Raw genomic sequence first — 21,348 nt, 5'->3', positions numbered from 1 at the left:
GTACAAGATAGAGAAGGATGGAGAATGACGGAGAAGGTTAGAGAGAAACATTCTTCATGAGAGCTAGAAGAGAAAGTTAGATAAAAGAAAGAGAAATTGGAAGAAAATCAAAAGGAATTCAAATTCATCCTTTGCACTTGAGAATTGAATACTTAGGTGACTTAGAAAACCTTAAATAAGGTGCTTAAGTTAAAACTAATATCTTTAAGCCCCAATTAATCTAGAAATTCTCGTTCTTAGAGGCTAAAGAAGGTTAGCTTGAGTTAAACAGGGCCACTTAAGCTTACTACAGAAACAATTAGCGGTCTAAGTTAATTAGTGCCTAAAACAAAATGGAGGATGGAGAAGGATGGAAAAAGTTAGATAAAAACTTTCTTCTTGAGAGCTAGAAGAGAAAGTTACAAAAAAATATAAAATGAAGACAGTAAAATGTACAAGTTTACAAGGAGCATACCCCAGGTACACCCAACAACAAATAATAGACGAACAAAACACCACAAACTACCACTAGACAACCTACAACATAAAGCTACACTCACAGAAGCAAAAGAACAACAGAAAACAGAACCCCACTTTGCCGATATATCCTTTTTGTCCCCAAGTAACTCCTATCATCAGAGATAATAGATGGAAACTTGGGGTGGGATATATAGGCAAATAAACAAAAAACACCACAGATACATAAAACATAACAGAAAACACACAATACAAATGTAACAAACTAAACACGCAACAAGACCAATCGAAAAATGATAACTGCCCCTGCTTGCGCCCAGTCTCTACCTCGGATGAAAGCATGGAATCCAATAAGCATCTCGCTTCTCATAGCCGTGACATCCTAGCCACTCAACCAAAGCCATGACGAAGGAAAATATCTATCACATGAAAGATCCTGGCTGAGTCACATGAAGCCTGCGTAGTCAAAAACCATAATCGTTAAGCTACAATTACACAGAAAATTCTCTTTCCTAGAGGCTGTTCAAGGCTCGTTTGAGTTAAACTTCCCACTTAAGCTAATGAATTAGTTGGTGACCAAAGTTAATTAGTTCCTTGTACAAGATAGAGAAGGATGGAGAATGACGGGGAAGGTTAGAGAGAAACATTCTTCATGAGAGCTAGAAGAGAAAGATTGATAAAAGAAAGAGAAATTGGAAGAAAATCAAAAGGAATTCAAATTCATCCTTTTGCACATGAGAATTGAACACTTAGGTGACTTAGAAAACCTTAAATAAGGTGCTTAAGTTAAAACTAATATCTTTAAGCCCCAATTAATCCAGAAATTCTCGTTCTTAGAGGCCAAAGAAGGTTAGCTTGAGTTAAACAGGGCCACTTAAGCTTACTGCAGAAACAATTAGTTGTCTAAGTTAATTAGTGCCTAAAACAAAATGGAGGATGGAGAAGGATGGAAAAAGTTAGATAGAAACTTTCTTCTTGAGAGCTAGAAGAGAAAGTTACAAAAAAATATAAATTAAATAATTAAATAAAAAAAGAGTAGAAAATCAATTGGAATTCAAATTCATCCTTATGGACTTGAGAGTTCAACACTTAGGTGAGTGAGAAACCTTGAATGAGGTGTTTAAGTTAAACTAATATCGTTAAGTTACAATTACTCAGAAAATTCTCTTTTCTAGAAGCTATTTTCTTTTTTGTTTTTTGGGGTAAGTAAGTCATAAAATAAAGACAATGAAATATACAAGTTTACAAGGGGCATATCCCAGGTACGCCCAACCACAAGTAAATAAAAGATTACATAAACTACTAAAGCACCCCCTAAGATAGGGGGGATACATGAGAACAACAGAATACAAAATAACCCAACTTTGCCCATATATCCTTTTGTCCCCAAGTAACCCCTACCATCAGAGATAATAGACAGAAACTTGGGATGGATATATAGGCTAAGGTACAAATAAACACCACAAAGCTATTTCAACATAACAAACAAACACACAAAGCTGCAACCCACAAGCCCGAACCAAAATGATAGCCACCCCACAAGCCGCCAGTCTCTACCGAAGATGAGCACATGGAATCCAGTAAGCCTTCCACTCCTCACAGCTGTGACATCCTAGCCACTTAACCAAAGCCATGACAGAGGAAAAAATCTATCCCACAACTAGCAGCTATTCAAGGTTAGTTTGAGTTAAACTTCCCAACTAAGCTAATGAATCAGTTGCTGACCTAATCTAGTTAGTTCCTAGAACAAAATAGAGAAGTACGGACATGGACAAAAAAGGTTCGATAAAAACATTCTTCATGAGAGCTAGAAGAGAAAGTTAGAGAAAAGAAAGTGAAATAGGAAGAAAATCAAATGGAATTCAAATTCATCCTTTTGGACTTGAGAATTAAACACTTTAGTGATTTAGAAAACCTTAAATGATGTGGTTATATTAAATAGAGAAAGATGTAGAAGGACAGAGAAAGATGGAGACAAACTTTCTTCTTGAGATCTTGAAGAGAAAGTTAGAGAAAAGAAGGAGAAATAGGAAGGAAATCAAAGGGAGTTCAAATTCATCCTTTTGTTCCTGAGATTTGAACACTTAAGTAATTTAGAAAACCTTAAATGAGGTGCTTATGTTAAACTAATATCGTTAAGCTACAGTTACTGAGAAAATTATTTTTCCTAAACGCTGAGCAAGGGTAGTTTGAGTTAAACTTCCCACTTAAGCTAATGAATCATTTAGTGGCCTAAGCTAATCACTTCATAGAACAAAATAGAGAAGGATGGATAAGGACAGAGAAGGTTATCGTGAAACATTCTTCATGAGAGCTAGAAAAGAAAGAGAAATAGGATGAAAATCAAAGGGAATTCAAATTCATCAATTTTGACTTGAGAATTGAACGCTTTGGTGATTTAGAACACCTTAAACAATGTGCTTAAGTTAAACTAATATCATTAAGCTCCAGTTAATCCGAAAATTCTCGTTCTTAGAGGAAAAGCAAGGTTGTTTTGAGTTAAACTTGGCCACCTAAGCTAATGAAACAGTTAGTGGCCTAAGCTAATTAGTTCCTAGAACAAAATAGGGAAGGATGGAGAAGTATGGAGAAAGTTAGAGAGAAACATTCTTCTTGAGAGCAAGAAGAGAAACTTGGGGAAAGGAAAGAGATATAGGAAAAAAATCTTAGGGAATTGAAGTTCATCCTTTTGGAATTTAGAATTGAACACTTGGGTGTTTAAGAAAACCTTAAATAAGGTGCTTAGGTTAAACTAATATCATTAAGCTACGATTATTCATAAAATTCTCGTTCCTAGTGGCTATGCAAGGCTAGCTTGAGTTAAACTTTGCCACTTAAGCTAATGAAAAAATTAGTGGCCTAGGCTAATTAGTTCCTAGAACAAAATAGAGAATGATGAAGAAGGACGAAGAAAGTTAGAGAGAAACATTCTTCTTGAGAGCAACAGGAGAAAGTTAGAGAAACAAAATAGAAATAGGAAGAAAATTAAAGGGAAATCAAATTCATTCGTTTGGACTTGAGAATTGAACACTTGCTGGTTTCGAAAACCTTAAATAAGGTTTTTAAGCTAAACTAAGATCAGTCAGCTTATATTACATTGAAAATTCTCCTTCTTAGAGTGTAAAGATGGTTAGTTTATTCCCAAAAAAAAAAAGATGGTTAGTTTGAGCTAAACTTGGCCACTTAAGCTAATGAAACCCTTAGTGGCCTATGCTAATTAGTTCCTAGAATAAAATAGAGAAGGATGTAGAAGGATGAAGAAAGTAAGAGAGAAACTTTCTTCTTAAAAGCTAAAAAAGACAGTTATAGAAATAAAAGAGAATTAGGAATAAAATCGAAGGGAATTCAAATTCGTGCTTGTGGACTGAAGAATTCCACACTTTTTTGGGTGAATAAGTATTCAACACTTAGGTGATTAAGAAACCTTGAATCTAGTTCATAAGTTAAAATAAAATCGTTAAGCTACAATTACACAGAAAATTCTCTTTCCTAGAGGCTGTTCAAGGTTTGTTTGAGTTAAACTTCCCACTTAAGCTAATGAATCAGTTGGTGACCTAAGTTAATTAGTTCCTTGTACAAGATAGAGAAGGATGGAGAATGACGGAGAAGGTTAGAGAGAAACATTCTTCATGAGAGCTAGAAGAGAAAGTTAGATAAAAGAAAGAGAAATTGGAAGAAAATCAAAAGGAATTCAAATTCATCCTTTTGCACTTGAGAATTGAACACTTAGGTGACGTAGAAAACCTTAAATAAGGTGCTTAAGTTAAAACTAATATCTTTAAGCCCTAATTAATCCAAAAATTCTCGTTCTTAGAGGCTAAAGAAGGTTAGCTTGAGCTAAACAGGGCCACTTAAGCTTACTACAGAAACAATTAGTTGTCTAAGTTAATTAGTGCCTAAAACAAAATGGAGGATGGAGAAGGATGGAAAAAGTTACATAGAAACTTTCTTCTTGAGAGCTAGAAAAGAAAGTTACAAAACAAATAAATTAAAGACAGTAAAATGTACAAGTTTACAAGGGGCATACCCCAGGTACACCCAACAACAAATAATAGACGAACAAAACACCACAAACTACCACTAGACAACCTACAACATTAAGCCACACTCGCAGAAGCGAAAGAACAACAGAAAACAGAACCCCACTTTGCCCATATATCCTTTTTGTTCGCAAATAACCCCTATCATCAAAGATAATAGATGGAAACTTGGGGTGGGATATATAGGCAAATAAACAAAAAACACCACAGATACATAAAACATAACAGAAAACACACAATACAAGTGTAACAAAGTAAACACGCAACAAGACCAATCAAAAAATGATAACTGCTCCCACTTGCTCCCAGTCCCTACCTCGGATGAAAGCATGGAATCAGTAAACATCTCGCTTCTCATAGCAGTGACATCCTAGCCACTCAACCAAAGCCATGACGAAGGAAAATATCTATCCCATGAAAGATGCTGGCTGAGTCACATGAAGCCTGCGTAGTCAAAAACCATAATCGTTAAGCTACAATTACACAGAAAATTCTCTTTCCTAGAGGCTGTTCAAGGCTCGTTTGTGATAAGCTTCCCACTTAAGCTAATGAATCAGTTGGTGACCAAAGTTAATTAGTTCCTTGTACAAGATAGAGAAGGATGGAGAATGACGGAGAAGGTTACAGAGAAACATTCTTCATGAGAGCTAGAAGGGAAAGTTTGATAAAAGAAAGAGAAATTGGAAGACAATCAAAAGGAATTGAAATTAATCCTTTTGCACTTGAGAATTAAACAGTTAGGTGACTTATAAAACCTTAAATAAGGTGCTTAAGTTAAAACTAATATCTTTAAGCCCCAATTAATCCAGAAATTCTTGTTCTTAGAGGCTAAAGAAGGTTAGCTTGAGTTAAACAGGGCCACTTAAGCTTACTACAGAAACAATTAGTTGTCTAAGTTAATTAGTGCCTAAAACAAAATGGAGGATGGATAAGGATGGAAAACGTTAGATAGAAACTTTCTTCTTGAGAGCTAGAAGAGAAAGTTACAAAAAAATATAAAATAAATAAATTAATAAAAAAAAGAGTAGAAAATCAAATGGAATTCAAATTCATCCTTATGGACTTGAGAGTTCAACACTTAGGTGAGTGAGAAACCGTGAATGAGGTGCTTAAGTTAAACTAATATCGTTAAGCTACAGTTACTCAGAAAATTCTCTTTCCTAGAAGCTATTCAAGGTTAGTTTGATTTAAACTTCCCAACTAAGCTAATGGATCAGTTGTTGACCTAATCTAGTTAGTTCCTAGAACAAAATAGAGAAGTACGGACATGGACGAAGAAGGTTAGATAAAAACATTCTTCATGAGAGCTAGAAGAGAAAGTTAGAGAATAGAAAGAGAAATAGGAAGAAAATCAAATGGAATTCAAATTCATTCTTTTGGACTTGAGAATTACACACTTTGGTGATTTTGAAAACCTTAAATGATGTGGTTATATTAAATAGAGAAAGATGTAGAACGACAGAGAAAGCTGGAGACAAACTTTCTTCTTGTGATCTTGAAGAGAAAGTTAGAGAAAAGAAGGAGAAATAGGAAGGAAATCAAAGGGAGTTCAAATTCATCCTTTTGTTCCTGAGATTTGAACACTTCAGCAATTTAGAAAACCTTAAATGAGGTGCTTATGTTAAACTAATATCGTTAAGCTACAGTTACTGAGAAAATTATTTTTCCTAAACGCTGAGCAAGGGTAGTTCGAGTTAAACTTCCCACTTAAGCTAATGAATCATTTAGTGGTCTAAGCTAATTACTTCATAGAACAAAATAGAGAAGGATGGACAAGGATAGAGAAGGTTATCGTGAAACATTCTTCATGAGAGCTAGAAAAGAAAGTTCGAGAAAAGAAAGGAAAATAGGATGAAAATCAAAGGGAATTCAAATTCATCATTTTTTGCTTGAGAATTGAACACTTTGGTGATTTAGAACACCTTAAACAATGTGCTTAAGTTAAACTAATATCATTAAGCTCCAGTTAATCAGAAAATTCTCGTTCTTAGAGGAAAAGCAAGGTTGTTTTGAGTTAAACTTGGCCACCTAAGCTAATGGCCTAAGCTATTTAGTTCCTAAGCTAATTAGTTCCTGGAACAATTAGTGGCCTAAGCTAATTAGTTCCTAGAACAAAATAGGGGAGGATGAAGAAGTAAGGGCAAAGTTAGAGAGGAACATTCTTCTTGAGAGCAAGAAGAGAAACTTGGGGAAAGGAAAGAGATATCGGAAAAAAATCAAAGGGAATTGAAGTTCATCCTTTTGGAATTTAGAATTGAACACTTGGGTGTTTAAGAAAACCTTAAATAAGGTGCTTAGGTTAAACTAATATCATTAAGCTACGATTACTCATAAAATTCTCGTTCCTAGTGGCAATGCAGGGCTAGCTTGAGTTAAACTTTGCCACTTAAGCTAATGAAATAATTAGTGGCCTAGGCTAATTAGTTCCTAGAACAAAATAGAGAATGACGAAGAAAGACGAAGAAATTTAGAGAGAAACATTCTTCTTGAGAGCAACAGGAGAAAGTTAGAGAAACAAAAGAGAAATAGGAAGAAAATTAAAGGGAAATCAAATTCATTCGTTTGGACTTGAGAATTGAACACTTGGTGGTTTCGAAAACCTTAAATAAGGTGTTTAAGCTAAACTAAGATCGTTTAGCTTATATTACATTGAAAATTCTCCTTCTTAGAGTGTAAAGATGGTTAGTTTGTTCGCCCCAAAAAAAAAAAAGATGGTTAGTTCGAGCTAAACTTGGCCACTGAGGGTTTGTTGGTCCACGGTTTTCTCAATACCCATTGCGGTATGTGCATTTGAGGTTGTGCAATATCCAGGCATTTTTATACTTTGGTTCAAAATATGATTTGTTTGACCCACGTGAGGCTTTCCGTGGGCTAGTTCATTGGTGAGGATAGTGGGATGACTTTTGGGCTCACTATTTTTGTGTCTTATGTGTGGCCCATTTTTATTGTATTCTCAGCAGTTTGGGCTCTGCTTGGGTTTGATTAAGTGGGTTTTTGTGCTAATTTATATCTGTTTAGCCACATTGCAGCGGTTACCATTTATAGTTGATTTTTTCATTTTGATTGATCGTGTGATCCTCATGTGACTCGATACGAGGTGAGTTTTGAGCCATCTCCGCCAAGAGTGATTGAGGGGTCACTGCTATGGGGAATAGTGGTTCGATGACTTGCTGAGTTAGAGACTGGGAGATGAGCGGGAGGATAGCTACCGGTTTATGGTGGCTTCTTGTCTTCATGTGACCCATTCTAATTGATTGTATTGCCACGCCTGACATGGAGTGAAGGGCACACTATCGTGGGGTTTAAGGCTTGTGATCTACCAAGGAAAGGACTGGGGGATGTGATGTTTGATCTTATGTGATTTTTTGACTATGTATTGAGCTGTTGCTGTGGGGCTATTGCTTTTTCGCTACAACTCCCAAGAGCGCTGATTATGGTTACTGGTCATGTAAGCTTCATGTGACTCTGTCAGGATGTGTCGTGGGGTAGATTTTTTTCCTCTGTCATGGCTTTGGTTAAGTGGCTAGGATGTCACGACTGTGAGGAGTGGAAGGCTTACTGGATTCCATGTGCTCATCTTCGGTAGAGACTGGCGGCTTGTGGGGGTGGCTATCCTTTTTGGGTCAGGCTTGTGGGTTGCAGCTTTGTGTGGTTGTTTGTTTTGTTTATTTAGCTTTGTGGTGTTTATTTGTATATTTGCCCATATATCCACCCCAAGTTTCCATCATATATCTCTGATGGTAGGGGTTACTTGGGGACAAAAGGGTTTATGGGCAAAGTTGGGTTATTTTGTTTTCTGTTGTTCTTGTGTTTCTCGCCCATCTTTAGGGGTGCTTTAGTAGTTTATGTTGGTTATGTAATCTTTGATTTATTTGCTATTCGACATATCTGGGGTATGCCCCTTGTAAACTTGTATATTCCATTGTCTTTATTTTATAACTTACTTACCCCAAAAAAAAAACTTGTCCACTTAAGCTAACGAAACCATTAGTGGCCTATGCTAATTAGTTCCTAGAATAAAATAGAGAAGGATGTAGAAGGATGAAGAAAGTAAGAGAGAAACTTTTTTCTTCAGAGCTAAAAAAGACAGTTATAGAAATAAAAGAGAATTAGGAATAAAATCGAAGGGAATTCAAATTCATGCTTGTGGACTTAAGAATTCAACACTTTTTTGGGTGAATAAGAATTCAACACTTAGGTGATTAAGCAACCTTGAATCTGGTTCATAAGTTAAACTAAAATCGTTAAGCTACAATTACACAGAAAATTCTCTTTCCTAGAGGCTGTTCAAGGTTAGTTTGAGTTAAACTTCCCACTTAAGCTAATGAATCAGTTGGTGACCAAAGTTAATTAGTTCCTTGTACAAAATAGAGAAGGATGGAGAATGACGGAGAAGGTTAGAGAGAAACATTCTTCATGAGAGCTAGAAGAGATAGTTAGGTAAAAGAAAGGGAAATTGGAAGAAAATCAAAAGGAATTCAAATTCATCCTTTTGCACATGAGAATTGAACACTTAGGTGACTTAGAAAACCTTAAATAAGGTGCTTAAGTTAAAACTAATGTCTTTGAGCCCCAATTAATCCAGAAATTCTCGTTCTTAGAGGCTAAAGAAGGTTAGCTTGAGTTAAACAGGGCCACTTAAGCTTACTACAGAAACAATTAGTTGTCTAAGTTAATTAGTGCCTAAAACAAAATGGAGGATGGATAAGGATGGAAAAAGTTAGACAGAAACTTTCTTCTTGAGAGCTAGAAGAGAAAGTTACAAAAAAATATCAAATAAATAAATAAATAAAAAAAGAGTAGAAAATCAAATGGAATTCAAATTCATCCTTATGGACTTGAGAGTTCAACACTTAGATGAGTGAGAAACCATGAATGAGGTGCTTAAGTTAAACTAATATCATTAAGCTACAATCACTCAGAAAATTCTCTTTCCTAGAAGCTATTCAAGGTTAGTTTGAGTTAGACTTCCCGACTAAGCTAATGAATCAGTTGCTGACCTAATCTAGTTAGTTCCTAGAACAAAATAGAGAAGTACGGACATGGACGAAGAAGGTTAGATAGAAACGTTGTTCATGAGAGCTAGAAGAGAAACTTAGAGATAAGAAAGAGAAATAGGAAGAAAATCAAAGGGAATTCGAATTCATTCTTTTGGACTTGAGAATTGAACACTTTGGTGATTTAGAAAACCTTAAATGATTTGGTTATATAAAGTAGAGAAAGATGTAGAAGGACAGAGAAAGCTAGAGAGAAACTTTCTTCTTGAGATCTTGAAGAGAAAGTTAGAGAAAAGAAGGAGAAATATGAAGGAAATCAAAGGGAATTCAAATTCATTCTTTTGTGCCTGAGATTCGAACACTTAAGTAATTTAGAAAACCTTAAATGGGGTGCTTATGTTAAACTATTATCATTAAGCTACAGTTACTAAGAAAATTATTTTTCCTAAACGCTGAGCGAGGGTAGTTTGAGTTAAACTTCCCACATCGATAACCCTGATTGTTGCAGAGAAATCCTTGAAGGAGGCCCGTGGTATATAGGTGGTTATCTCCTTATTCTGAAACAATGGAAAAGGATGATGAAACTAACTAAAGATAAATCAACCAAAATTCCTGTCTGGGTGAAATTCTTTAACATTCCTTTGGAATATTGGGATCCTGATGGTTTGAGTAGGATTGTCAGTGCAATTGGTAACCCCCTTTTCATGGACCGGCTTACGGCTCGGGGTAGTAGGGTGGCGTTTGCTAGAGTCTGTGTGGAAATTGAGGCCACCTCAAAATTGCCTACCTACTTTCAAATTAGGCATGATGATGATGCTGTTCTAATCCGAGCTGAATATCAGGGACTGCCATCCAGGTGTCAACACTGTCAAATATTTGGACATAGCACTGAAAAGTGTGTGTCTAAACAAGTGGCTCAGTTGATTTCCCTGCAGAAAACATCTGAGGAAAATGTCAATGCTCAGGAAGAAGGCTGGACCACTATTCAAGCTAAGGGTAAGAGGAAGGTAGGTGAACCTGAGTTGGAAACTATTCCAGAAGTGGAGGCAGACCCAGTTCCAGTTTTTGTCCCTCTGTCTGCAGTGGTGGAAAATCAAGCAGCTCCAACTCCTGAACCTGTAACTACAGTGGTGGACTCATCCGATCAATCTCTTGACAGTCAGGAGACTTCGGCTGACAAGAGCTCATCCGGGGAAGAGCATAGTTCTGAAAGCAGCGATGTGGATAGTTTTCAAAAGAGGATTTTTGAGATTGCAAACCTGGTGGCTCCAGGTTCTGCTAAAGTGTTGGACACAGTAATAAAGGAAACTAAGGCTGAAAAGGTGCACTCTAGTTCTGCTACACCATCCTAGCAGCTGAAGAATAAATCCTCTGGCAAAGGTAGTAGCAGCCAGAGGAAGAAGAAGAGGTAACTCAGTTTTAGTTGGTTGTGGATTTTGTCACTCTCTCTTTTTGTGTCCTGATGCATGTAAAAATTACTTCCTGGAATGTTAGAGGATTGAATGATCCTTCTAAACAAAAAGAAGTTAAAAACTTTGTGCTTAAAGAAAATATTCATGTCATGGGGGTTTTGGAAACTAAAATAAAACAGTTAAATGAGAGTAGTATCTACGTTAAATGTTTTGGTCAATGGTCTATGCTCTCTAATTCACAACCAACTAAAACTGGTAGAGTCTGGGTGTACTGGAAGAATGTTTTTTGTGATGTTCAAATGCTTTCTATGTCTAATCAGCATATTTTGTGTAAAGTTGTTGAATTGGCTTCCAATGAAATATTTTATGCAACTTTTGTCTATGCTGAAAATAAGCACACTCTGAGAAAGGTCTTTTTTGAATCTATGTATGATATTTCCCGTGTTAAATCCAAAGCTCCTTGTGTTTTTTTGGGTGATTTTAATGCTATTAGATACCAGCAGGAAAAAATTGGGGGGACTTCTAATTGGACAAATGAAAATAAGGAATTTAATTCTTATGTGAATGCCTCTGAGTTGGCTGACCTATCATATGGTGGTTGCCAATTCACCTGGGCTAACAAAAGGAGTGAGGGGGCTTATATTGCTACTAAAATTGATAGAGTCCTGGTTAATGAGGCTTGGCTGGACAAATTTCCTGAGGCTACTGCCAACTTTCTTCCTTCTGGCATTTTTTATCATTCCCCTGCTGTGGTCAATATCAGTGCTACCAAGAGTTCCTTCAAGAAACCATTCAAATATTTTGATTTCTGGTCTCAACATCCAGATTTTCTGAGTACTGTCTCTAACACTTGGGGCCAGTATATTCGGGGCGTTCCTATGTTTTTGGTCTGTCAAAAACTTAGGCAACTTAAAGTTAGCCTTAAGCTTTTGAACAAGAAGGATTTTAGTGACATATCTACTCGTGTTCAAATTGCTAAGGCTAATTTGGATCTTATTCAATATAAGCTGGATAAAGATCCTATGAGTAGTGGGTTGCAAGTTCAGGAGAGAGAGGATTTGAAAAAATACATTGAGCTCAGTAAATTAGAAGAAAGTCTTGCTCTTCAGAAATCCAGAGTGTAATGGCTTGGCCTTGGGGACAGAAATAGCAAATTCTTTTTTAGGTCTGTGAAAAGTAATATCAATAGAGGGAAAATTTTGAGTGTTGACATGGGTGATGGTACTAGGTCTACCATTAGTACTGATATCCATACCTCTTTTATCAATTTTTATACCAATTTATTTGGTACGCCCTCTGTGGATCAGTATAATGGTTTTGAGAGAATCCAATCTTTGGTGCATAAAAAAGTCTTTCTTTCTCAATATGATTTGATGTCCCAACCTGTTTCTGAGACTGAAATCAAGGAGGTTTTTTGGTCTTTAAAGGCCAACAAAGCCCCTGGTCCTGATGGGTATTCAGCTAGGTTCTTTAAAAGTTCTTGGGATATAGTTGGGAAGGATGTCATCTTAGCCATTAAGTCATTCTTTGACACTGTTAAACTTCTTTCTGAGGCCAATAGTACCATCATAGCTCTCATTCCTAAAGTTCCCAATCCGACGCATGTTGGTGACTATAGACCCATCTCTTGTTGTAATACCATCTACAAATGTATTGCTAAGATTATAGCTAATAGACTTAAATTGGCTCTCCCTGATCTGATTGATCCTGTGCAATCTGCTTTTGTCCAAGGTAGAAGGATCTCGGACAATATTTTCCTGTCCCAAGAGATTGTGAGAGGTTACCATAGAAGTTCTCCTACTCCTAAGTGTGCCATGAAAGTGGACATTATGAAGGCTTATGATACTGTGAGGTGGGATTTTATCTTTGATATTCTTACAGCTATGGCTTTCCCTCCATGCATGATCACCTGGATAAAGGCTTGTATCACGAGCCCTTCTTTTTCGATCTGTATTAATGGGAGCCTTTAGGGGTATTTTAAAGGGGCTCGGGGGTTAAGACAAGGGGACCCCTTGTCCCCGTATCTTTTTGTGGTGGCTATGGAGATCCTTGCTAGGATATTGGCTGAGAAATCTAGGAGTCCTTTGTTCAAATTCCACTGGAGATGTGAGAAAACTAAAATTGTCAATTTATGTTTTGCTGATGATCTGATGATCTTTAGCAAAGGGGACCCCGGTACTGTTACTCTTATCATGCAGGGTTTGGAGGAATTTAGGAATCTGTCGGGCCTCACTCCTAATCCTAGTAAGAGTAACATTTTTTTCTCGGGGTGTAGTATAGAGCTTAGAGAGGAAATCCTTCAGATTGCAAATTTTACTGAGGGCTCCCTCCCGGTGAGATACCTGGGTGTGCCGTTAATCACTACTAAGCTTAAAGTGTCTGATTGCCATATTCTGGTTGAGAGAATTACCATGAGGATTAAAAGTTGGACCAATCAACTGCTCTCTTATGCTGGTAGAGCCCAACTCATCAAGTCTATCCTATTTTCAATGCAGGTATATTGGTCCTCTCTTTTTATCCTTCCTAAGAAGATCATTAGCGACATTGAGAGTATTCTTAGATCTTTTCTTTGGTCTGGGGTTGAGTTGAAAAACATAGTGCTAAGATTGCTTGGAAGTATATCTGCAGACATAAAAATGAAGGTGGCCTTGGCTTTAAGGACTTGGAAATTTGGAACAAGGTTGCTATAGCCTAACATGTTTGGTATTTGTTTTCGGGTGGGGATTGCTCTATGTGGTGCCAATGGGTTAAGTCTTATTTGCTCAAAGGTAGGAGTTTTTGGTCCGTTAAGACTGCTAGTGATCCTTCTTGGGTTTGGAGGAAAATCTTGTCACTTAGGAACTTAATTTATCCTCTCATCAAATTCAAGATTGGTAATGGGGAAAATGTGTTCCTTTGGCATGACAATTGGCACCCTCTTGGCTCGCTTTGGCATAGGTTTGGGCCTAGGATCCTTTATGATACTAATCTTCCTGACAGTTCCAAGGTTAGCTCTATAGTCTCTAATTGTTCTTGGAAGTGGCCTATTTCTAACTCTTGGGAGATAAAGGAGTGGATCTCTTCCACTCCTTCATCTCTTTTACCTTCCCCTGGCTCTTCTGATACTCCGGTGTGGAGCTTGACTGCTGATGGTACCTTTTCTATCCAGTCAGCTTGGGATTGGTGGAGGGAAAAGGGGCCAAAAGTCACTTGGTCCAAATTTATCTGGGGACCCCCTTTAATCCCTAGGGTTAGCTTTATTGTTTGGTTGGCCATTAATGAGAGACTTAATACTAGTGATAGACTTCAAACTTTTGGTCTTGTCCCTAATCCTTGTTGCCCTTTCTATCAAGCACCTGAGGAGAATTACTCCCATCTCTTTTTTAGGTGTATATTTTCTTCTAGGATTTGGGGAGGCATGCTTGCCAAATGTAATGCTATCTGGCCTTCTTTGTCGTGGTTGGATACTGTTGAGTTTGCTATTAGATCTACTAGTGGTAATTCTTTGAAAGTGGTGATTCTGAAGTTGTCTTTTCTCTGCACTGTCTACCACATTTGGATGGAGAGGAATAGTAGAATTTTTAGTAAGGTCCACAAACCTGAAGAGGTTGTTACTAACTCTATTATCCAAATGGTTGGGGGTAGGCTTCTTTCTATGGAAAATATCAAATCTTCTGCAGGTGATAATTGGCTTTTGGAGAAATGGAATCTACCTTACAAAATCATGCAGCAAACCCATGCTGTTGCAGATGGCAGGAGAATGAGTGGTGTGAGCTTACCTACAATTAGGGTCAAGTGATGGTGAGCATATACTGTGGGGTTTTACTAATTGGGTGTTCTTTTGTAGGTTCTTCCCTCTCTTATCAGGTTATGATGAATCCTATATCATCTCCCAAATTGAAGTGGCCGAATGGAGGGTTGAGTGATGTGAGCAAGCAAAATATACTCTGCCATTGTGGGTTGAGTGATGAGAGACAGTATACATGTTTTGTCCTAACATTTATTATATATTATATATGTTTTGTGCAGGTTTATAGAGCTTTCAAGTATACTGTCTATCTTGTTCTCTTGAGAAATCATGTGAGGTGTGAGTCAAGTGATGTGAGGTTCTATATGGAGTGGAATGACATACTTTATTGTGGGCCGAGTGTGGGGAGGTCCTATACAGTGTGCTTGTTATTTCTGCTCCTTTATGATCTTCGTTACGGTGGTGGTACTTCCAATCCATGGCTAGTAGTGGTTTACGTTATGGTGCGGAGGTGTGGTGACTCCTTAATTCGCAGTTACATGAGGTTGTTGCCAGTGTATTTATATCATGCAGTGGAGGGATGGTGGCTGATTGCTGCACAGGTTCGGGTGGCAGTTGGCAGAGTGTGTATGTACCATGGCGATGGCTGCTTCAAGCGCCTTGCTATGCTACATGAGAGGGATAATCAGTGGTCTTTCTTGTTATTATTACATAGTTTTAGTGTGCTTTTTGCCTACCCCTACGGGCTGTGTAGGAGGTTTTGGGTGCATTTTGGTGTATCGTGTAATAGGTTTTTGAGCAACTTCGGTAGGATAGGCCTCTCTTGGCTCCTCCCTACGGTCCTTTTTGGGATGCTATTTTTGTATGTTATTTATTTTGTTACAGGTACCTATCCCTACGGGTTGTGTAGGGAGGTTTTGTTGTTGTGGTGGTGCTATATTGGCTGCTGGCATTGTCATTTGTACAAAGCCCCTATCAATCATAGGATATGGCTTTTGTACAGACCGATTGGCTAGTAATCAATTTGCTCCCTTGATCTCCAGATGTAGCTCCCTAGGCTTGGTATAGTGTTTATTTGTCTTGTGTTTCTTGGGCTTCGGTGACTTTGTGCCGGGGTTCGTGCTGTTGTTTTGTTGTTAGGGCCAGGGGTATGCCCCTTGTATTCTTGTAAACCCTTCTGTTTTATTTATTTCTTATTCACCCAAAAAAAAAAAAAAACTTCCCACTTAAGCTAATGAATCATTTAGTGGCCTAAGCTAATTACTTCATAGAACAAAATAGAGAAGGATGGACAAGGATAGAGAAGGTTATCGTGAAACATTCTTCATGAGAGCTAGAAAAGAAAGTTCGAGAAAAGAAAGAGAAATAGGATGAAAATCAAAGGGAATTCAAATTCATCATTTTTGACTTGAGAATTGAATGCTTTAGTGATTTAGAACACCTTAAACAATGTGCTTAAGTTAAACTAATATTATTAAGCTCCAGTTAATCCGAAAATTCTCATTCTTAGAGGAAAAGCAAGGTTGTTTTGAGTTAAACTTGGCCACCTAAGCTAATGAAACAATTAGTGGCCTAAGCTAATTAGTTCCTAGAGCAAAATAGGGAAGGATGGAGAAGTATGGAGAAAGTTAGAGAGAAACATTCTTCTTGAGAGCAAGAAGAGAAACTTGGGGAAAGGAAAGAGATATAGGAAAAAAATCAAAGGGAACTGAAGTTCATCCTTTTGGAATTTAGAATTGAACACTTGGGTGTTTAAGAAAACTTTAAATAAGGTGCTTAGGTTAAACTAATATCATTAAGCTATGATTACTCATAAAATTCTCGTTCCTAGTGGCTATACAAGGCTAGCTTGAGTTAAACTTTGCCACTTAAGCTAGTGAAACAATTAGTGGCGTAGGCTAATTAGTTCCTAGAACAAAATAGAGAATGATGAAGAAGGACGAAGAAAGTTAGAGAGAAACATTGTTCTTGAGAGCAACAAGAGAAAGTTAGAGAAACAAAAGAGAAATTGGAAGAAAATTAAAGGGAAATTAAATTCATTCGTTTGGACTTGAGAATTGAACACATTGTGGTTTCGAAAACCTTAAATAAGGTGTTTAAGCTAAACTAAGATCGTTAAGCTTATATTACATTGAAAATTCTCCTTCTTAGAGTGTAAAGGTGGTTAGTTTATTCACCCAAAAAAAAAAAAGATGGTTAGTTTGAGCTAAACTTGGCGACTTAAGCTAATCAAACCATTAGTGGCCTATGCAAATTAGTTCCTAGAATAAAATAGAGAATGATGTAGAAGGACGAAGAAAGTAAGAGATAAACTTTCTTCTTCAGAGCTAAAAAAGACAGTATAGAAATAAAAGAGAATTAGGAATAAAATCGAAGGGAATTCAAATTCATGCTTGTGGGCTTAAGAATTCAACACTTTTTTGGGTGAATAAGAATTCAACACTTAGGTGATTAAGAAACCTTGAATCTAGTTCATAAGTTAAACTAAAATCGTCAAGCCACAATTACATATAAAATTCTCTTTCCTGGAGGCTGTTCAAGGTTAGTTTGAGTTAAACTTCCCACTTAAGCTAATGAATCAGTTGGTGACCTAAGTTAATTCGTTCCTTGTACAAAATAGAGAAGGATGGAGAATGACGGAGAAGGTTAGAGAGAAACATTCTTCATGAGAGCTAGAAGAGAAAGTTAGATTGAAGAAAGAGAAATTAGAAGAAAATCAAAAGGAATTCAAATTCATCCTTTTGCACTTGAGAATTGAACACTTAGGTGACTTAGAAAACCTTAAATAAGGTGCTTAAGTTAAAACTAATATCTTTAAGCCCCAATTAATCCATAAATTCTCGTTCTTAGAGGCTAAAGAAGGTTAGCTTGAGTTAAACAGGGCCACTTAAGCTTACTACAGAAACAATTAGTTGTCTAAGTTAATTAGTGCCTAAAACAAAATGGAGGATGGAGAAGGATGGAAAAAGTTAGATAGAAACTTTCTTGTTGAGAGCTAGAAGAGAAAGTTACAAAAAAATATGAAATAAATAACTAAATAAAAAAAGAGTAGAAAATCAAATGGAATTCAAATTCATCCTTATGGACTTGAGAGTTCAACACTTAGGTGAGTGAGAAACCGTGAATGAGGTGCTCAAGTTAAACTAATATCGTTAAGCTACAATTACTCAAAAAATTCTCTTTCCTAGAAGCTATTCAAGGTTAGTTTGAGTTAAACTTCCTAACTAAGCTAATGAATCAGTTGCTGACCTAATCTAGTTAGCTCCTAGAACAAAATAGAGAATTACGGACATGGACGAAGAAGGTTAGATAGAAACATTCTTCATGAGAGCTAGAAGAGAAACTTAGAGAAAAGAAAGAGAGATAGGAAGAAAATCAAAGGGAATTCAAATTCATCCTTTTGGACTTGAGAATTGAACACTTTGGTGATTTAGAAAACCTTAAATGATGTGGTCATATTACATAGAGAAAGATGTAGAAGGACAGAGAAAGCTAAAGAGAAACTTTCTTCTTGAGATCTTGAAGAGAAAGTTAGAGAAAAGAAGGAGAAATAGGAAGGAAATCAAAGGGAATTCAAATTCATCCTTTTGTGCCTGAGATTTGAACACTTAAGTAATTTAGAAAACCTTAAATGAGGTGCTTATCCTAAACTAATATCGTTAAGCTACAGTTACTGAGAAAATTATTTTTCCTAAACGCTGAGCAAGGGTAGTTTGAGTTAAACTTCCCACTTAAGCTAATGAATCATTTAGTGGCCTAAGCTAATTACTTCATAGAACAAAATAGAGAAAGATGGACAAGGACAAAGAAGGTTATCGTGAAACATTCTTCATGAGAGCTAGAAAAGAAAGTTCGGGAAAAGAAAGAGAAATAGGATGACAATCAATGGGAATTCAAATTCATCATTTTTGACTTGAGAATTGAACACTTTGGTGATTTAGAACACCTTAAACAATGTGCTTAAGTTAAACTAATATCATTAAGCTCCAGTTAATCCGAAAATTCTCGTTCTTAGAGGAAAAGCAAGGTTGTTTTGAGTTAAACTTGGCCACCTAAGCTAATGAAACAATTATTGGCCTAAGCTAATTAGTTCCTAGAACAAAATAGGGAAGGATGGAGAAGTATGGAGAAAGTTAGAGAGAAACATTCTTCTTGAGTGCAAGAAGAGAAACTTAGGGAAAGGAAAGAGATATAGGAAAAAAATCAAAGGGAATTGAAGTTCATCCTTTTGGAATTTAGAATTGAACACTTGGGTGTTTAAGAAAACCCTAAATAAGGTGCTTAGGTTAAACTAATATCATTAAGCTACGATTATTCATAAAATTCTCATTCCTAGTGGCTATGCAAGGCTAGCTTGAGTTAAACTTTGCCACTTAAGCTAATGAAACAATTAGTGGCCAAGGCTAATTAGTTCCTAGAACAAAATAAAAAATGATGAAGAAGGACGAAGAAAGTTAGAGAGAAACATTCTTCTTGAGAGCAACAGGAGAAAGTTAGAGAAACAAAAGAGAAATAGGAAGAAAATTAAAGGGAAATCAAATTCATTCGTTTGGACTTGAGAATTGAACACTTGCTTGTTTTGAAAACCTTAAATAAGGTGTTTAAGCTAAACTAAGATCGTTAAGCTTATATTTCATTGAAAATTCTCCTTCTTAGAGTGTAAAGGTGGTTAGTTTATTCACCCAAAAAAAAAAATGGTTAGTTTGAGCTAAACTTGGCGACTTAAGCTAATGAAACCATTAGTGGCCTATGCTAATTAGTTTTTAGAATAAAATAGAGAAGGATGTAGAAGGAAGAAGAAAGTAAGAGTGAAACTTTCTTCTTTAGAGCTAAAGAAGACAGTTACAACTTTGCTTGGTTGTTTCTTGTTTCTTTGTCGTTGTTGGTAGTTTGTGGTAGGGCCTGGGGTATGCCCCTTGTATTTGTGTAAATTTTCCTTGTTTTATTTTATTTCTTATTCGCCCAAAAAAAAAAAAAAAAAAAAAAAAAGAAGAAGACAGTTACAGAAATAAAAGAGAATTAGGAATAAAATCTAAGGGAATTCAAATTCATGCTTGTGGACTTAAGAATTCAACACTTTTTTGGGTGAATTAGAATTCAACACTTAGGTGATTAAGAAACCTTGAATCTGGTTCATAAGTTAAACTAAAATCGTTAAGCTACAATTACACAGAAAATTCTCTTTCCTAGAGGCTGTTCAAGGTTAGTTTGAGTTAAACTTCCCTCTTAAGCTAATGAATCAGTTGGTGACCTAAGTTAATTAGTTCCTTGTACAAAATAGAGAAGGATGGAGAATGACGGAGAAGGTTAGAGAGAAACATTCTTCATGTGAGCTAGAAGAGAAAGTTAGATAAAAGAAAGAGAAATTGGAAGAAAATCAAAAGGAATTCAAATTCATCCTTTTGCACTTGAGAATTGAACACTTAGGTGACTTAGAAAACCTCAAATAAGGTGCTTAAGTTAAAACTAATATCTTTGAGCCCCAATTAATCCAGAAATTCTCGTTCTTAGAGGCTAAAGAAGGTTAGCTTGAGTGAAACAGGGCCACTTAAGGTTACTACAGAAACATTTAGTTGTCTAAGTTAATTAGTGCCTAAAACAAAATGGAGGATGGAGAAGGATGGAAAAAGTTAGATAGAAACTTTCTTCTTGAGAGCTAGAAGCGAAAGTTACAAAAAAATATAAAATAAATAAATAAAGAGTAGAAAATCAAATGGAATTCAAATTCATCCTTATGGACTTGAGAGTTCAACACTTAGGTGAGTAAGAAACCGTGAATGAGGTGCTTAAGTTAAACTAATATCGTTAAGCTACAATCACTCAGAAAATTCTCTTTCCTAGAAGCTATTCAAGGTTAGTTTCAGTTAGACTTCCCAACTAAGCTAATGAATCAGTTGCTGACCTAATCTAGTTTGTTCCCAGAACAAAATAGAGAAGTACGGACATGGACGAAGAAGGTTAGATAGAAACATTCTTCATGAGAGCTAGAAGAGAAAGTTAGAGAAAAGAAAGAGAAATAGGAAGAAAATCAAAAGGAATTCAAATTCATCCTTTTGGACTTGAGAATTGAACACTTTGGTGATTTAGAAAACCTTAAATGATGTGGTTATATTAAATAGAGAAAGATGTAGAAGGACAGAGAAAGCTAGAGAGAAACTTTCTTCTTGTGATCTTGAAGGGAAAGTTAGAGAAAAGAAGGAGAAATAGGAAGGAAATCAAAGGGAATTCAAATTCATCCTTTTGTGCCTGAGATTTGAACACTTATGTAAGTTAGAAAACCTTAAATGAGGTGCTTATGTTAAACTAATTTTGTTAAGCTACAGTTACTGAGAAAATTATTTTTCCTAAATGCTGAGCAAGGGTAGTTTGAGTTAAACTTCCCACTTAAGCTAATGAATCATTTAGTGGCCTAAGCTAATTACTTCATAGAACAAAATAGAGAAGGATGGACGAGGACGGAGAAAGTTATCGTGAAACATTCTTCATGAGAGCTAGAAAAGAAAGTTCGAGAAAAGAAAGCGAAATAGCAAACAAGATTAATTGAGCTTTGGAATGGGTTAGTGAGAGAAGCTCTGACATCTCTCTAGAAAACTTATGTTTTCTAGGGTTCAATATCTCGTTGATTGCCGATGTCTGGAGTTAATGCTACCATTATTGAACGTATTGAGAAGGTGAATGCTAAGGGTGAGGAAGTAAAGTCATTAGATCTCGTCGTT

General features: G+C 36.4%; 2 protein-coding genes across 2 annotated transcripts; both read left to right on the top strand.

The window, feature by feature from the left end:
• The first annotated feature begins 10,068 nt into the window (after positions 1-10,068).
• Positions 10,069-12,029, top strand: LOC145793337 (uncharacterized). Its single transcript, XM_082876142.1, has 2 exons — positions 10,069-10,815; positions 11,226-12,029. The coding sequence occupies exons 1-2, from the start codon at positions 10,069-10,071 to the stop codon at positions 12,027-12,029; spliced, it is 1,551 nt and encodes a 516-aa protein (XP_082732268.1).
• Positions 12,030-12,944: 915 nt separating this feature from the next.
• LOC145793336 (uncharacterized) lies at positions 12,945-15,443 on the top strand. The gene is made up of 5 exons (XM_082876141.1): positions 12,945-13,521; positions 13,674-14,651; positions 14,732-14,811; positions 14,914-15,234; positions 15,423-15,443. The coding sequence occupies exons 1-5, from the start codon at positions 12,945-12,947 to the stop codon at positions 15,441-15,443; spliced, it is 1,977 nt and encodes a 658-aa protein (XP_082732267.1).
• Positions 15,444-21,348: the final 5,905 nt, after the last annotated feature.

This window comes from Camellia sinensis, chromosome 6 (assembly GCF_055761805.1).
Source record: "Camellia sinensis isolate YWXY chromosome 6, ASM5576180v1, whole genome shotgun sequence".
Classification (NCBI taxonomy): Eukaryota; Viridiplantae; Streptophyta; class Magnoliopsida; order Ericales; family Theaceae; genus Camellia; species Camellia sinensis.
Note: the sequence above shows the minus strand (reverse complement) of the source record. Positions and strands in the feature narration are given on the sequence as shown.

Coding starts and splice junctions, on each gene's coding strand:
- LOC145793337 (XM_082876142.1), top strand. CDS start 10,069: ATGATGAAACTAACTAAAGATAAATCAACCAAAATTCCTGTCTGGGTG. Junction 10,816..11,225: donor AGGAAACTAAGGCTGAAAAG/GTGCACTCTAGT, acceptor ATGTCTAATCAG/CATATTTTGTGTAAAGTTGT.
- LOC145793336 (XM_082876141.1), top strand. CDS start 12,945: ATGGAGATCCTTGCTAGGATATTGGCTGAGAAATCTAGGAGTCCTTTG. Junction 13,522..13,673: donor AGTGCTAAGATTGCTTGGAA/GTATATCTGCAG, acceptor ATTTGCTCAAAG/GTAGGAGTTTTTGGTCCGTT. Junction 14,652..14,731: donor AGATGGCAGGAGAATGAGTG/GTGTGAGCTTAC, acceptor GTTCTTTTGTAG/GTTCTTCCCTCTCTTATCAG.